The sequence below is a fragment of the Podarcis melisellensis genome, assembly GCF_964234715.1.
Source record: "Podarcis melisellensis genome assembly, chromosome: 18".
NCBI classification, from domain to species: domain Eukaryota; kingdom Metazoa; phylum Chordata; class Lepidosauria; order Squamata; family Lacertidae; genus Podarcis; species Podarcis melisellensis.
Window position 1 is genome coordinate 4270910 of NC_138536.1, and position 17855 is coordinate 4288764.

General features: G+C 47.1%; 1 protein-coding gene across 1 annotated transcript in view; it reads left to right on the forward strand.

Annotated features, from left to right (window-relative positions):
• HCN2 (hyperpolarization activated cyclic nucleotide gated potassium and sodium channel 2) overlaps window positions 1-17855 on the forward strand; it is a 53255-nt gene that overhangs the window by 18595 nt on the left and 16805 nt on the right. Inside the window, exon 2 of the mRNA XM_081895463.1 lies at window positions 8843-9266. Coding sequence (XP_081751589.1) covers window positions 8843-9266 — 424 coding nt within the window. The remainder of the gene's footprint in view (window positions 1-8842; window positions 9267-17855) is intronic.

Here is a 17855-nt window from a genome sequence, read left to right on the forward strand (position 1 = left end):
GGAGGGAACTGCCAGAAGGCCCTCGGTGCTGGACCTCAGTGTCCGGGCAGAACGATGGAGGTGGAGACGCTCCTTCAGGTCTACAGGGCCGTTTGGGGCTTTGAAGGTCAGCACCAACATTTTGAATTGTTCCCGTAAACGTACTGGGAGCCAATGTAGAATTTGTAGAATTTTGACACGGGCTATGTTTTTAGCTTATCACACTGCCTTCCAGAAGTTATTTGACATCAGTTCTCATCAGCCTCCGCCAAATGGACTCTGGGATGATGGGATTTGTGGTTCAACAACAATGATATCCATTTAAAAGTATTTTCTAAAGATGCTAATGTTTTGAAGGGTTCTGAGCGGTGCACAGGACCACAAAACAGAGGGACGCGAGCGATGTTGTAAGAAGAAAAATGTTGGCGGTACGAGGCTTAGTTTTATGGGTCACAGAAAACCTGTGCAAATAATTGAAGCTGGGCTACCGCAGCGCACTGCTCCTGGGGCAACCCATGGAAGCCTCGCAGGAATTTCACAGTGCAGCTGACGTTTTGACCGGGGACTTTTTGCAGTGCGTTTAAGGTGAAGACCATGTACGGCCCTGTCACCCGCATCGTTAAAACGATTCCATATCCCACACGGTGATAACCGCAGACAGTGTAAAAAGAAAAACTGAGAACGCTGCTTAGTAAACGAGGCTTAACGACTTAAAAATAGCATTAGTGGTGAAAGCTTCCTGGAAGGGAAATGATGATCTGTGTGCTTTGAGACAGGGGAAAGGATGTGCGAGAGAGCTATAGCAGCTGATATTTAAGAACGGGAAGGAATAAGAATATTCCTGTTTTACCATATGTGGCGGAGTTGTAAAGTAATCAGAAATTATTGGGAAATGATTTACAATGAACTGAAGAAGATGTTGAAGATAACTTTTTTTGTTAAAAAGACAGAAGCTTTTTTGTTAGGTGTTATAGGACAGGAATAGCCAAAAGAACAGAAGAAGCTATTCATGTATGTACCAGCGAAAAAAGAATGGCAAGTTAAAGTTGTGGAATACGCAGAAATGGCAAAACTCACAGGAAGACTTAGAGACTTTAAAAAAGACCTTGTAAAGAATTGGACTCCTTAGCAGGATTTGAGTAAACACTCACAACTAAGAAAACAAATATAACGGTTAAGAAATTGCAATTTGAAAATTAATTAAGTGCAAGACATAATTGGAAAGAAAATATTGTATAAAAAATGATAAGAATATCGGAGCATTTAATTTAAAGATTAACAAAATAAGGAAAAATAAATTAAGCAGAAGTAGCAATTTTTTAAAGTGCCGAAAGGGGAAGTTGAGGGAAGTCATAGGCTGGGGGGATATTTGGATTTTTATTATTATTTTCCTTTACCTCGTGTTATAGACGCTTCAGGTTACAGACTCCGCTAACCCAGAAATAGTAACTTGGGTTAAGAACTTTGCTTCAGGATGAGAACAGAAATCGTGCAGCGGCGGCAGGAGGCCCCATTAGCTAAAGTGGTACCTCAGGTTAAGAACAGTTTCAGATTAAGAACGGACCTCCAGAACGAATTAAGTTCTTAACCTGAGGTACCACTGTATATGATTGATATGTGGAATATTAAACTGATATAGATAGATAGATAGATAGATAGATAGATAGATAGATGATAGATATAGTAAAGGTACCCCTGACCATTAGGTCCAGTCGTGGACAACTCTGGGGTAGCGGCGCTCATCTCGCTTTATTGGCCGAGGGAGCCGGCGTACAGCTTCCGGGTCATGTGGCCAGCAGGACTAAGCCGCTTCTGGCGAACCAGAGCAGTGCACGAAAACGCTGTCTACCTTCCCACCGGAGTGGTACCTATTTATCTACTTGCACTTTGACGTGCTTTCGAACTGCTAGGTTGGCAGGAGCAGGGACTGAGCAACGGGAGCTCACCCCGTCATTGCGGGGATTCAAACCGCTGACCTTCCAATCAGCAAGCCCTAGGCTCTGTGGTTTAACCCACAGCGCCACACGGGGAAAATCCAGTAGTTCTCCTTCAAGGAATGATAAGATGCTTTTAATGGGCTCCCCCCACCAGCCTCTCAAACCAGCCTGCTGCTCAAACTCTCCGCTGGCAAATCTCTCTCTCCCTCTCTCTGTCCCCTATCCTCCATCCATCTCTGGCCCTCCTTTTTCTCTGCCGCTCCCCCTCTCCAATCTCTGTATCTCTGCATCCAAATAGCCACAAGGAAATTTTGCAGCAGATGAGAATCAGGGTCAGTTTACAAACTGGGGAGGTGGAGAGGGAGGAAAGCTGGCCGGCCGGCCGGCTGCAGCCAGCTAGCGAAGGACAAAGCACAGCCATTACGGGTCACCCCTTAAAAGATGCCGCCTGCTATTTTTTGCCTCGGGCTGGTGCAATGGGACGCTGTCTTAAATAACAAAACGTCCCTGTGGATTGGCCAGCCTGTCTTTTGTTGAGAGAGAGAGAGGTACTGTTGTAAACGAAAGTTGCCCTTTTCCCTTATGGGGTATCCAAGAGCCCATATAGAGTCCTTACGTAGGTTCCCGATTGGTAGGAGAGAATAACAGAGGCCAACCAGAAAATATTGAAAAGCAAAGCAGCTCGTAAGCCTGATCTTTATTGACCTGTTGCAACAGGGTGCTCCCCTCAGACGCAGGAGAGAGGAGGGACCCAGAACAAAGGTGTGCAAGGCCTTATAAATACTTTTGAAATTCCCACCCTGTAGATCAAGACCACCCCCAGAAACATCATACATACATCACAGAAGGGGTGTAACCTAAGACCACCCCTCAGATACATCACAGAAAAGGTGGTCTTAAAACAGAAATTTGAATATTGTTTTTCTCCTGTTGTTGTTTATTTCCTGTCTGGCAGGTTACTTGATTGGGGATCCTGGCCAGTCTTTTGTAGTGATAAATACTTAGTTCCTGGGCCAGGTCACAGGCTCACACCCTATTCAAATCTTAAATGTGCCCTTAAGACAGGATTTGTGAAGGAAAAGACAATGGGGAGGTTTCCCAATTTGACCTTGCAGAGAAACATTTGCTCTTTTTAAGAATCAAAATGGTTCCAGGTCAGTCTTCCTGTGCTGATCTATGTACGTGCTTGGTTGGTACACTTATGAACATTACCATATATCTAAGACCATAAAATTCCTATCACAATATTGATGTCGGCGGGCGTAAGAAATGAAAACGGGAGGGGTGTTTGGAGAACCGAAAGAGGCCACAATCTCCATGGACGTCTGGTTCTGGGTGTAACCTCTCACTGCTGGCGTCGCCTCGGTTTTCCCTATCTGTTAAATGGGCTTCAAGCCTGCGGCCAGAAATCTGCTTGTAGTTAATGCAGAAAGCAGGGGCTAAGTCGCTTCTTAAAATTTCCATTTATCCTTTGCCCCTGAATTTGGGGGCTATTCTGTGGTCTCCGCTACTCAAGTTTGGATTTGTTGTAGGAGCATGTTGTTGTTGTTGAGTCGTTTAGTCGTGTCCGCCTCTTCGTGACCCCCTGGACCAGAGCACGCTAGGCCCTCCTGTCTTCCACTGCCTCCCGCAGTTTGGTCAAACTCATGCTGGTCGCTTCGAGAACACTGTCCCACCATCTCGTCCTCTCTCGTCCCCTTCTCCTTGTGCCCTCCATCTTTCCCAACATCAGGGTCTTTTTCAGGGAGTCTTCTCTTCTCATGAGGTGGCCAAAGTCTTGGAGTCTCAGCTTCAGGATCTGTCCTTCCAGTGAGCATCCTTCAGAATGGAGAGGTCTGATCTTCTTGCAGTCCATGGGACTCTCAAGAGTCTCCTCCAGCACCAGAATTCAAAAGCATCCATTCTTTGGCGATCAGCCTTCTTTATGGTCCAGCTCTCACTTCCATACATCACTACTGGGAAAACCATAGCTTTTACTATACGGACCTTTGTTGGCAAGGGGATGTCTCTAGGAGCATGTTAGTTTCATGTTTTTGTACTTAGGTTTTGGGTTTTTTAATGCTTTGGTCTTCCGCTGTCAGTTGCTTTTGCTTACAAATCAATGAATGAATAGAGGAAATCAGTTCTCACAGTTTCCTAAGAACTCGCAGCACCCTGAAAAAACTACAACTCCCATGACTTTTCCCCACCAGGGAAACTGCAGCTTTGGCTCTTTCTAGCCATGAAACCTTTCCATTCCAGCTGGTTATTGGGAGAAATCTTAACAATTAAGAACCAGTGTCTTGAGTTTGCTTTTTTCCTCCTCCCTCCTCCCTCCTCTTTCCTTTCGTGCCGTGTGTTTTAGGACCTTACGTTCCTCTGGGATGCTTAAGAAACAAAACACATAAATGCCCTTCACTTTGCTTCATAACACGGCTGTCCAGCTCGCCTCTGTTCTCTCTCTCTCTCTTTTGATTTTTTTTGGTTCTGGCTTTGCTGCAGTCGCTAGGGAGAGTTGAAGGGTACCCAGGAGCCAACACAGCATCCCTGAAGTCAAAATTGCGCGGCTGTGACGTCACGGGCAGTTGCCGTGGCAACCCTCGGCTCCCAAACGCTGTCATTCGATTAAGGTCAGGAGTCAAACATGGCTCCCTCTCTCCTTTTCCACCCAGTTTACTGTCTCCAAGTTGGTGGGTCTACAAACCCTGGAGAGAACTGTCTCCCCAGTCGCTGTTTCTTAAGATTCTGCCCCGGCTTTCAAAAATAACTTGGGTTGCATCCAACTGATGCTCTGTCTGCACTGTGCATTTAAAGCAGTATTGCACCATTTTAAGCGATCGTGGTTTTCCCTGCTCCCCAAAATACTGGAAACTGTAGTTTGATGTGGGCACTGCAAATCGTTCAGAGAGCCCCTAATTCCCCTCCTTAGAGCTACGATTCTCTTTCATATATAATTTTTTAATTGTTTTTTTAACCTATCATTTTCAACAGTAATTAAAGATACTTTTACATCTAACTCATATTTTTTGACTTCCATCAGTCCTGCCTGAAAATTTTCCAATCTAATCTCTTAGTATGCATTTCTTATTTTCCCTGTTACCATATTTTTTGCTCTATAAGACTCAGTTTTTCCCTCCTAAAAAGTAAGGGGGAATGTGTGTGCGTCTTACGCAGCGAATGCAGGCTGCGCAGCTATCCCAGAAGCCAGAACAGCAAGAGGGATTGCTGCTTTCGCTGCGCAGCGATCCCTCTTGCTGTTCTGGCTTCTGAGATTCAGAATATTTTTTTTCTTGTTTTCCTCCTCCAAAAACAAGGTGCGTCTTGTGGTCTGGTGCGTCTTATAGAGCGAAAAATACGGTACATTTCAAACTCATAACCAACACCTCTGTCTTTTTCTACTTTGCAACACTTTGTCTATTTCTCCTTACAAAACTTCTTGTAGTCCTATTAGCGTAATTTGTTGATTACAGTTGCTCTTCAGATATAGAGCTACGATTCTCAAATAACCCCTCTTTGTGGGGAACTTCGGGAAACATAGCTCTGCGAGGGAGATGGAGCCGGGTGTGTGTGTTTTTCTAACAATTCGCGGCGCCCTTAGAAAACTACAGATCCTGGGAAGCCCTTGCTGTTTAAAAGTGGTGCGATAAGAGCTTTATCCTGGAAGTGGGGGCCTAAGCGTAGAGCACAGAGTTAAATTCACTTCGCAGTATAACTCGGGGGAAATGTTATGCAAGAGACTTGGCTGGGTGGTTGGTTCTGCAACAAGTTTCCCTGCAGTAGCTGCATTGCATTTTTCAATAATAATAATAATAATAATAATAATAATAATAATAATAATTTATTTATACCCTGGGCTTCCCCAGCAACTCTGGGCAGCTTCCAAAAAAATATTAAAATACTGCAATACATCAAACATTAAAAGCTTCCCTAAACAGGGCTGCCTTCAGATGTCTTCTAAAAGTCTGGTAGTTGTTTGACACGGAGGACCTTAAAGTCCATAAATAGCAACACCCTAGTGGTCCCAGGCCCTAAGGAAGTCAGATTAGCCTCAACCAGAGCCAGGGCCTTTTCAGCACTGGCCCCGGCCTGGTGGAACACTCTGCCTCATGAGACCAGGACCCTGCGGGATCTGATCTCTTTCCACAGGGCCTGTAAGACAGAGTTGTTCTGCCTGTCCTTTGGCTTGGAGCCAATTTGATTCCCTCCCCCTCTTTCTTTTTCCTTTCTCCTTCTGTGTTGGAACTCCTATTTGGGGACTTCCCTGGCTTTTTTCTGGCCCATGTAGGACCAGTCTGGATAGTTAGCCTTGGTGAAGACTTGGCGTTTTCATCCCCAAAAAAGTTTTTGATTGAGTTTCCACTGAAATGAGGCTGCATTTTAATGTTTTAATATTGTTTTTCAAGCTGTATTTCAATCAATTGTTTTTATATTTGGTGTTAGCCACACTGAGCCCGGTCTTGGCTGGGGAGAGTGGGGTATAAATTATTATTCTTTGTTGTTGTCGTTTAGTCGTGTCCGACTCTTTGTGACCCCATGGACCAGAGCACGCCAGGCACTCCTGTCTTCCACTGCCTCCCGTACTTTGGTCAGACTCACGTTAGCAGCTTCGAGAAAACTATCCCACCATCTTGTCCTCTGTCGTCCCCTTCTCCTTGCGCCCTCCATCTTTTCCAGGAAATCTTCTCTTCTCATGAGGTGGCCAAAGTCTTGGAGCCTCAGCTTCAGGATCTGTCCTTCCAGTGAGCACTCAGGGCTGATTTCCTTCAGAATGGAGAGGTTTGATCTTCTTGCAGTCCATGGGACTCTCAAGAGTCTCCTCCAGCACCAGAATTCAAAAGCAGCCATTCTTCGGCCATCAGCCTTCTTTTTGGTCCAGCTCTCCCTTCCATACATCACTACTGGGAAAACCAGAGCTTTAACTATACGGACCTTTTTAAGATTATTATTATTATTGCTTTTGGCACTCTTGGCAGCTGGGTTAGTTTACCTTTAGGAGGTAGACATCCCCATCCCTCTTGTCCCTGCCCCCCGATAGACACCTTTGTGAGAACCCCTCCCGGTATTTGAGTGTGTTTGTGGAAAGGCGTTGCAGCGTTTAATCTTGACTGACAATGCACAGCGATCTCCAAATTGCTGCATGCTGCCTCCTTCGACCTTGCAGGCTCTCCAAGAAGGTCGTTGACAGTTCGAGTTGCATGGCTGTTGGGGATCAGGGAGGAAGGGTGCGTGGATGGGTTTTGGGGGGCAGGAGCCAACTCCCTTCTCTTTCCCCCCTGAAAAATGTGCATTATATTTTTTACGCTGCAGATCTTTTTACATATCTCCAGGGTTACATCATGGTCATCAGGAGTGGCGGGGACGTGCGTGCCACATAGAGTGCAAAGCCCTGGCACTGAAATTTGTGGGTGCCCGGCCACTTCATGGGGAATTTTGTGGGTGCTCCAAGGGCACCTACGATGACAATCAGGGTGTTCAAAGTTCGGATCTGCCTTCTTTCCAGAACGGAACGAGTAGTCCTTCAGTCGCTGCAATTTGCAAACTGTAAGAGTAGGGCGTGACGTTTTAAGGAAGTGAAACTTAGTTCTTGCGACTTTCTTCAGGGAGGTGTTTTAAAAACAGGGTTTTTTGGGGGGGTGTGAGGGGTTCAAATCTGGTATTTTTGTGTGACTGGACAACGTTTAGCTTGGCAAGTACAGTGGTACCTCAGGTTAAGTACTTAATTCGTTCCAGAGGTCTGTTCTTAACCTGAAACTGTTCTTAACCTGAAGCACCACTTAGCGAATGGGGCCTCCCGCTGCCGCTGCGCGATTTCTGTTCTCAACCTGAGGTAAAGTTCTTAACCCGAGGGTTAGTGGAGTCTGTAACCCGAAGTGTTTGTAACCCATGGTGTTTGTAACCCGAGGTACCACTGTATATGTTTGGCGAAGAAGCACATAAACTGCTCTGGGAAAACCAAAGCGTTTTAATTTTACCTTCTGAAAATATCAGGTAATGCTAAATAATGATGATGATAAATAAGGTAAGGTAAAAGGTAAAGGACCCCTGGATGGTTACGTCCAGTAAAAGGCAACTATGGGTTGCAGCGCTCATCTCGCTTTCAGGCCGAGGGAGCCGGCGTTTGTTCGCAGACAGCTTTCTGGGTCATGTGGCCAGCAAGACTAAACAGCTTCTGGCGCAACGGGACACCGTGACAGAAACCAGAGTGCATGGAAACGCTGTTTATCTTCCCGCCGCAGCGGTACCTATTTATCTACTTGCGCCGGTGTTCTTTTGAAGTGCTAGGTTGGCAGGAGCAGGGACCGAGCAACGGGAGCTCACCCCGTTGCGGGGATTCGAACTGCTGACCTTCTGATCGGCAAGCCCAAGAGGTTTTTCAACACATTTTATTCTCTGCATATTATAAAATTGTAAAAATCCTCAAATTGTCTATTTCTTATGTCTAACAATAGTAAATTTGTGTTTGTTTATTCAAAACCTGCCAAGGAGTCCAAATCATTTTTGTTTTGTTTTTTTAAGTAATTTGTAAAAAGCATTTTTTGTAACGATTTCTATGCAATTTACAGTGGTACCTCTGTACTTAATTCGTTCCGGAGGTCCGTTCTTAACCCGAAACTGTTCTTAACCTGAAGCACCACTTTAGCTAATGGGGCCTCCTGCTGCTGCTGCGCCGCCGGAGCCCGATTCCTGTTCTTATCCAGCAGCAAAGTTCTTAACCTGAAGCACTATTTCTGGGTTAGCGGAGTGTGTAACCTGAAACGTATGTAACCCGAGGTACCACTGTACACACATTTTACTTACAAAGGGAAAACACCCACCCCCTGTCTCTGAACCTTCTTCCGCTGGTGATTCCCCAGGTGGTTTCTGCCATTGCATCCAATCAGTTTATGACACTCGCTGTTTGGCTGGTTCCTGTGTTCCTAAGACGTCTTTTCCCCTTCCCTCTCTAGGTTCTACTGGGACTTCACCATGCTTCTGTTCATGGTGGGAAACCTCATCATCATTCCTGTTGGTATCACCTTCTTCAAGGACGAGACCACGGCCCCCTGGATCGTGTTCAACGTAGTGTCGGACACCTTCTTCCTCATGGACCTGGTGATGAATTTCCGGACGGGGATCGTCATCGAAGACAACACGGAGATCATCCTGGACCCTGAGCGCATCAAGAAGAAGTACCTGAAGACGTGGTTCGTGGTGGACTTGGTCTCCTCCATCCCTGTGGATTATATTTTCCTCATCGTGGAGAAGGGCATCGACTCGGAGGTCTACAAGACCGCCCGGGCTCTGCGCATCGTCCGCTTCACTAAGATCCTCAGCCTTTTGCGGCTGCTTCGCCTTTCGAGACTTATCCGGTACATTCACCAATGGGAGGAGGTAAGATTGTTTATTCATTTGCAGCCTTCCTAAACCCACTGGTTTCCCCCAGATTTTGCTGGACTACAGCTCTGTTCAGCAGCAGCCGCCGAGGCCAGTGGTCAGGGATGATAGGAGTTGTAGTCCTGTAGTCTTTCAGCACCATGGAGAGCTCTGAGCTTGGGGTAGTTGTTTCCCTGAAGCGCAGAGAGCTTCCAAGTAGGTGGGGAGCTGTGCTGGTCCTGAGGGGGAGGTGTTACCGTGAGGCGTGGTCAGAGTCCGGTCCTGCATGGAGGGTCTGGAGACTATCCACCAAGGGCAAAGCGGAGTCCAAAGCAAGAAGCCGGGTGTGGACGGGAACTCCGGAAGAACAGGTCTGGGTGCTGGCAGAAACAGGTTTCCAACAACGTTCCTCCCGCAACCTGGGCCTGGACTGACTGGCCTTTATCTCCTCTGAGGCCAGGGGCAGTCCTGGCCCACAGGTGACCCGCCTCTCCTGGCCTTAAGGCGAGCACTCCTCCTGAGAGAACTTAGTTCCCTCCGCCTCTCTGCCCTGAGCCTCTGCAGCTCAGGAGAGGCTGGAGGGTTACTCGACCCAGAGGCAGCCTCCTCTTCCCCTGACAGGGTTGGGAGAGGAGCACCTGCAGGCAATGGGTCCTCAGTCACCTGCGGAGCCAGAGTGCATTCATCTGGTGTCTGCTCCTGAGGATCTGGCACAGGTGCGGGCCCTTCAGATTCAAGGCCCTGCCCCGGCTCAGCCGGCCCTGGAGGCTGGGACTCCTGTGCAGGCTGGGATTCCTCCGGTTCAGCCTTTGAATCAGATTCCCAGGCCATTACAGGAGCTCAGGCAAGTCATGCGGTACCATGGAGAGCTCTGAAGTGGCCGTTCAGTGTTATAAAGGAATTTGAGATTGTGTTTCAATACCATGGAGAGTTCCAAGAGCTCATTCAGTGCAATGGAATTTCAGGTCGTCTTTCAGTACCACGGAGAGCACCAAGTGGTCGTTCAGGACCACGGAGAGCTCCGCAATTGTCTTTCAGTGTTGTTGCTCCCCATTTGTGGAATCCTTTCCCCAGGAAGGCTCATTTGGTGCCTTCATTAACATATCATTAACATTAGGCTCCGGGCATAAATGTTTCTCTATAACCAGGCCTTGGGCTGATTAACATCCTATTGCCTTTGAAACGTGTTTGTGGTAGGGGGTTGTTGGTCTGTTGTTGTTGTTTTTTTGTTCTGGGACCCAAAATTTGGATTGAGCCCAGAACAAACCAAGGGCCTGCTTTTTGGACGAGGTTTTCTCCAGAGTTACAAATCCAGATGGGATCAAATTGGCCACCGGCAACCTCTGCCTGTCCTCTCTTCCATGACCTAAGCTACGTTGAAGGGTGGGAGGCTATGATGATGGGGGAGAACCTTGAGATCCTTGGAGGAAAATGGAGATGTACATGAAAAACACAAAAAACATACATTTTTAATAGATAGTGGTTAAAGACATATGGTTGAATAAATGGAGACAGCCTGGCCTTCCCACTTTTCAGGAAGAAATGTCAGATGTAGAAGATTGACGGTTCTCAAAAGGATATCGCAGAGCTGGAGAGGGTTCAGAAATGGGCGATCCAAATTATCAGGAAATAACCCACATGCCTCCCTCTGATGAGGAAGGGGTACAACATCTGGGATTTTTTAGTATAGGGGGGAAATCAGCAAGGGGGAATGTGATGGAGGTTTGGAAAATAAATGCATGCCATGCAGAAAGGATAAGGACGAAGGTGGCGCTGTGGGTTAAACCACAGAGCCTAGGACTTGCCGATCAGAAGGTCGGTGGTTCGAATCCCCGCAATGACGGGGTGAGCTCCCATTGCTCGGTCCCTGCTCCTGCCAACCTAGCAGTTTGAAAGCACAGCAAAGCGCAAGTAGATAAATTGGTACCGCTCCGGGGGGAAGGTAAACGGCGTTTCCGTGCGCTGCTCTGGTTCGCCAGAAGCGACTTAGTCCTGCTGGCCACATGACCCGGAAGCTGTACGCCGGCTCCCTCGGCCAGTAAAGCGAGATGAGCGCTGCAACCCAAGAGTCGGCCACGACTGGACCTAATGGTCAGGGGTTCCTTTACCTATGCAGAAAGGAAAGAGTTTTTTCTCCTCTCGCAGTTTAGGGAAGTTTTAAATGTTTGATGTTTTATTGTGTTTTTAATATTCTGTTGGGAGCTGGCCAGAGTGGCTGGGGAAATCTGGCCAGATGGGAGGGGTAATTGTGTGTGTGTGTGTGTGTGTGTGTGTGTAAATAAATAAAATAATCATGACCACCACCACAACACTAGAACTTGGAGCCATCCAAGTAGTGTTAGAAACTCAGATAATATAAGCTAGGAACCAAATGGCTCCTTAATTCAAAGTTGCAACTGCCAAACAGAATGCCTTGTTGCCATTTTGGGGCAAGACAGCTCTAAACTCTTTGATTGATTGATTGATTGATTGATTGATGGGCTGTGATTGATTCTCTGTGAAATATCTGGCTAGTTCAGGGGACAACCTTGAGCTCAGTTAAGAGCTTTGAGAACTGAAAGAAGAAAAGTCCCTTGATCCAGGTAGAAGTCCACATATTTACTGATCTGTCCCTACTTCTTTTTCATAATGGTGACATGGATCATTCATAACTTAAGAATATTCTTCACAACCGTCTTCCGTTGTCTTCCGTGTACAATGGATGTTGTGTGGGAATACGTTGTTGTCGTTGTTTAGTCGTTTAGTTGTGTCCGACTCTTCTTGACCCCCTGGACCAGAGCACGCCAGGCCCTCCTGTCTTCCACTGCCTCCCGCAGTTTGGTCAAACTCACGTTGGTAGCTTTGAGATCACTGTCCCACCATCTCGTCCTCCGCCGTCCCCTTCTCCTTGTGCCCTCCATCTTTCCCAACATCAGGGTCTTTTCCAGGGAGTCTTCTCTTCTCATGAGGTGGCCAAAGTCTTGGAGCCTCAGCTTCACGATCTGTCCTTCCCATGAGCACTTAGGGCTGATTTCCTTCAGAATGGAGAGGTTTGATCTTCTTGCAGTCCATGGGACTCTCAAGAGTCTCCTCCAGCACCAGAATTCAAAAGCATCCATTCTTCAGCCTTCTTGATGGTCCAGCTCTCCCTTCCATACATCACTACTGGGAAAACCAGAGCTTTAACTATACGGACCTTTGTTGGCAAGATGATGTCTCTGCTTTTTAAGATGCTATCTAGGTTTGTCATTGCTTTTCTCCCAAGGAGCAGGCGTCTTTTAATTTCGTGGCTGCTGTCACCATCTGCAGTGATCATGGAGCCCAAGAAAGTAAAATCTCTCACTGCCTCCATTTCTGTGTGGGAATATACTTGCCATGAAAGGCTTTTCTAATTTGTGGGACGGGAAGGGAAAAAAACCCTCAATCTCTTTCTGACCTGGAGGCAAATTTAGTCCTCTGTCCATTGTGCTGAAGCCACACTCCTAAGTGGTTTCTGCAAGTCTATGATTTTCTCCCTCAGTTTGACACTTCGTCGCTCATTAACAGGGAGAGATCCTCAGTTTTGCCACCTTAAACGATGACGAGCGACAAGGAGGAACAAGACATGGGTAGCTAAGTTCCTAACTGTGTCCCCTGAGCAAATTCTGCAATAAGAAACTGGGACCGGTATAAACAAGGAGAAAAATAAAGGGCTTCAGTTTGGCATATGCAGCTACTTACTTGAAAGTAAATGATGCTGAACAGAGTGTGATGTACTTGGAATCTTATAATTTTAGGGTTGGAAGGGATCTTGAGGGACACCTCCGCCCTTGCAAGGCAGAAATCTCGACTAAACTTCTTAGAGAACACCGTACTCAAAACGTTTATTCAGCTTTACGCCCATCATGAAACACATCACTTACAGAACAAATCAAATAAAACTGCGGACTCGTACAAAGCACAAGTAGTATAACACAGTTCACAGCTCACAAGGACAAATATTAGCCATTCATAAGAAAAGTTTAAGATTAAAATTAAAAATTTTAGGCACTACACTAAAATCAATATCTGATGTCATTATAGAAAATTCTTATAACTATCAATAATCAGCTAACATTCCGTTCCGTCTCTTGTACGAGAGGACGGCTGTTAGGAATTTAGCAACCTGTAGGGTAATATAAGGATCTACATCTTGAAGAACCCAGGCAAGCTGTAGGTCTACTGGTTTGTCAGCCATGGGCTGGATTATGGAGTTTAGTATACTAGCACGGGCTGAACTGTACAAAGGGCAGATAAACATAACATGATGTAGAGATTCAGATGTTTTCATTTCACACGCACACATTGAAGGGACTTGGCCCTTAGTGAATCTATGTCTCAGCACGTTTGTTGGAAAGACATTGAACCTAGCTCTAATGAAGGCATATCGGTGAGACGCGGCCATAAGCGATGTTAAGTAGGACGGAGCGCGGTAGATAGGGGTTATGCTGAAATTTAACGGCGAGCAGACTCCACCACCAGCTACGAAATTTTGGAATAGCTCCGCATCATCTTAGAGAACATGTTATTAGCAGCGTGAGTGTGGATAGCAGCCCAGGATACAGTCATAACTCGGGTTACAGATGCTTCAGGTTCGCGTTTTTTGGGGTTACGGAACGCCGAAACATGGAAGTAATGGAATGGGTTACTTCCAGGTTTCGGCAGTTGCGCATGCTCAGAAGGACTAAATCGCTGGGCACATGTGGTCACATGCTGGCTGTACGCCGGCTCCCTCGGCCAATAAAGCGAGATGAGCGCCGCAACCCCAGAGCGCCGCAACTGGACCTAATGGTCTGGGGTCCCTTTACCTTTACCTAAGAAGCAAGGGGGCACCTGGGTGTGCTGGAGATACTGGCACCAGTGACTCCAGTTAATCGAAACAAATAGTTTCAAGAGGATTTTTAATAAACGTGCAATCAATTGCTACCCTTCTGAATTTCATTGCAATTTTTATCTTCCTTAGTGGGTCGTGCAAAGCACTATTCTGAATACAGTCATGCCTTGGAAGTCAAACTGAATTCCTTCCAGAAGTCTGCCTGACTTCGAAAACCAAAGCGCGGCTTCCGAAAATTCTGTACTTTTCCGTGTATAAGACTATGCTTTTTTACTCTAAAATAAACCACAGAGCCTAAGTCTTGCTGATCAGAAGGTCGGCGGTTCGAATCCCCATGACGGGGTGGACACCCGTTGCTCTGTCCCTGCTCCTGCCAACCTAGCAGTTCGAAAGCACGTCAAAGTGCAAGTAGAAAAATAGGTACCGCTCCAGCGGGAAGGTAAACGGCATTTCCGTGCGCTGCTCTGGTTCGCCAGAAGCGGCTTAGTCATGCTGGCCACATGACCCGGAAAAACTGTCTGCGGACAAACGTTGGCGCCCTTGGCCAGTAAAGCGAGATGGGCGCCACAACCCCAGAGTCATCCACGACTGGACCTAATGGTCAGGGTTACTTTTACCTTTTTAATGTTCATAATCTGGGCTCATAATCTGGGCACTGAGAGCCAGTATGGTGTAGTGGTTAAGAGTGGTAGTCTCGTAATCTGGGGAACCGGGTTCGTGTCTCCACTCCTCCACCTGCAGCTGCTGGGTGACCTTGGGCCACTCACTCTTCTTTGTCTCTCAGCCCCACTCACCCCACAGAGTGTTTGTTGTGGGGGAGGAAGAAAGGAGAAGGTTAGCCACTTTGAGACTCCTTAAAAAAGGGAGTGAAAGGCGGGATATCAAATCCAAACTCCTCCTCCTCCTCCTCCTCCTCCTCCTCTTCTTCTTCTTCTTCTTCTTCTTCTTCATGGATAGTACAGTGGTACCTCGGGTTACATACGCTTCAGGTTACAGATGCTTCAGGTTACAGCCTTGCCTAACCCAGAAATAGTACCTCGGGTTAAGAACTTTGCTTCATGATGAGAACAGAAATCGTGCGGCGGCAGTGGGAGGCCCCATTAGGTAAAATGGTACCCCAGGTTAAGAACAGTTTCAGGTTAAGAACGGACCTCCAGAACGAATAAAGTTCTTAACCCGAGGTACCACTGTATCCCCCCCCCCATTTTCTTAAATCAGAGCCCCCCCAAATAGGAGGCATCTTATGCATGGGGGTGTCTTATAGATGGAAGATACGGTAGTTCGCAAACTGGAACAGTCACTTCCGGGTTTTGATTGTTCGGGAGCGGATTTGTTTGGGAGCCGAGGCGTTTGAGATCCAAGTTAGATGTTTCTAGTAGGGTAGGGGGCATGGCGGATGAGTTTATGGAGTCGGGGGGTGAGTTTATGGAGCCACTGGCCTGGAGTGGGACAAGGCAGGACCCCAAAGGTGGACGCTGCATTGTGCCAACGCTTTTGCCCTGTCCTTCTGTGTCTCCCAGAGAAACTGCAGCCATCTCCATGTCGTAATTTTTGCCAGAAGGGGAGCATCTGTGCATCGGCTGCGAGCTTCCACATGCCGGCTCACCCCCCCCCTCGACGCAGGCCATGCGCCGCACAGAGGCCCTTGTCTCTCCCCTGACCCCAGCTGTAATTACCCGCTAGATTGAATGTTGGAACAATTAATACGTCCTCGTCAAACGATGAGCCTTTTGTGACTGCGTTTCCTCCGCGCAGAGAGAGAGAGAGAGCTATTTCCATGCTGCCTCGAGCCTGCGATCAAAGCGGCAGTGGCGGCGTTGGTGGTCCGCAGGGCAGGTGGGGGAGGGTCCGCTCTGCTGCAAATGATTGCGGTCACCAGTTTGAATCCTGCCTTAACTACTTCCGGGAAGCGGGAGCTGTTTTATTAGGCCGCACCTGTGACATCTGCAAAACCCTGGGTTCAATTTCTGGCACCTCTACAGTGGTACCTCTGGTTACGTACTTAACTCGTTCTGGAGGTCCGTTCTTAACCTGAAACTGTTCTTAACCTGAAGCACCACTTTAGCTAATGGGGCCTCCCGCTGCCGCCGCGCGATTTCTGTTCTCATCCTGAAGCAAAGTTCTTAACCCGAGATACTATTTCTGGGTTAGAGTCTGTAACCTGAAGCGTATGTAACCTGAAGCGTATGTAACCCGAGGTGCCACTGTACTTTGTAAGAGTTGGAATACCAGAGGGCCTCCGCTCTCGCCCAACCTCCCTGCTCAGTCGCTTAGCAATATTTCCAACCTGTCTTTGAACACCAACAGTTTAGCGCTTCTGCGCATTCACGACCGCCGAAACCTGGAAGTAACTCGTTCTGGTACTTCCAGGTTTCGGCAGGTCTGTAACCCAAAAAAATGCAGTCTGAAGCATCTGTAACCTGACTGTACATCTTCCAAATATTTGAAGACAGCAATCCGGTCACCTCTCAGCCTTTTATATGTACAGTGGTACCTCGGGTTACAGACACTTCAGGTTACAGACTCCACTAACCCAGAAATATTACCTCGGGTTAAGAACTTTGCTTCAGGCTGAGAACAGAAATCGCACGGCGGCAGCGGGAGGCCCCATTAGCTAAAGTGGTGCTTCAGGTTAAGAACAGTTTCAGGTTAAGAACAGACCTCCGGAACGAATTAAGTACTTAACCCGAGGTACCACTGTATTTAGCTTTTTGTGTTTTTTTCTTGTTGTTTTAATTTCGTAAGCTGCTTTGGGCCCCAGTCTGCGGGCTGGCAAGATAGAAATATAACTTTAATAATTATTCCCTTTGCTCTTAGGAGTGCGGCATCGAGAGGCGTCTGCAGACCCATTTTCTGTTTCAAATTTAAAGTAAAATAAAGAACAAAACGGAAAATCAATGGACTGGCCAGCTTGTTCTGTTTTGTAGGTGCAGGAGAGTCTTTGTAGTGGCTCTTAAGACCATTTTAGTCTGGCGAGCTTTTCAAAGAAGCAGAAGGAAACTTCAGACGCTTTAACAGTAATTGCGCCCCCCTGTTTTCAGTCTGCTGATATATATATATATATATATATATATATATATATATATATATTTGCTTTCGTAGATTTTCACGGGTACAGGAATGCAGGTTTTGGTGTCCTCGGGTGTCTTCCCGTGTAAAAGTTGGGGTGTCTAGGCGACGTTTCGACGAGGTCTCACTCGTCATCTTCAGGCTGGTGCTTTCGGCTTCTTGTTACTGGAACAGAGCAGGATCTCAGTGTTTGAGTTCCTATAAATACTGTTGAGGGGGTGTGGTGTATAGCCTCCAATGTTCTGGGCAGAGAGGAAGTTCCCAGGCTAGTGTGCCTTTTCTTCTTTTGTTCCTTAATTACTTGAGGGATATCTTGAGTGGTTTCTTGAGTGATATCCTGAGTACCACTTAGGTGGGTCATTAGGTGTGGATTAGTTGCTAAAGTCTTTGTGTCTTGACCTCTTGAACTTTGTGAAGAGTTTTTCTGAGAAGATGGCTGTACTGCACTTAGTTGTGCTCTGGCTTGGCTTCGTGTATAGGGGCGAGCTGTGGTTTTGTGGCCTGTGTCAGCCAGATCTGTGTAGGGATTGCAGGGGGGTGCAGCATCCGGAGGTGCCACCATGGTTTGGCTACTGGATGGTGTCTGTAATTTATCTGTGGAGAGGGTCTGGGTTTGGGTCTGGTGTGGTTGATTGGTGATGGCGTTCTGTGTGCCTCTGGATCTGGTGTCAGTTTTTGTGGGGAGGGCTAATTTCCAGATGTCTGGC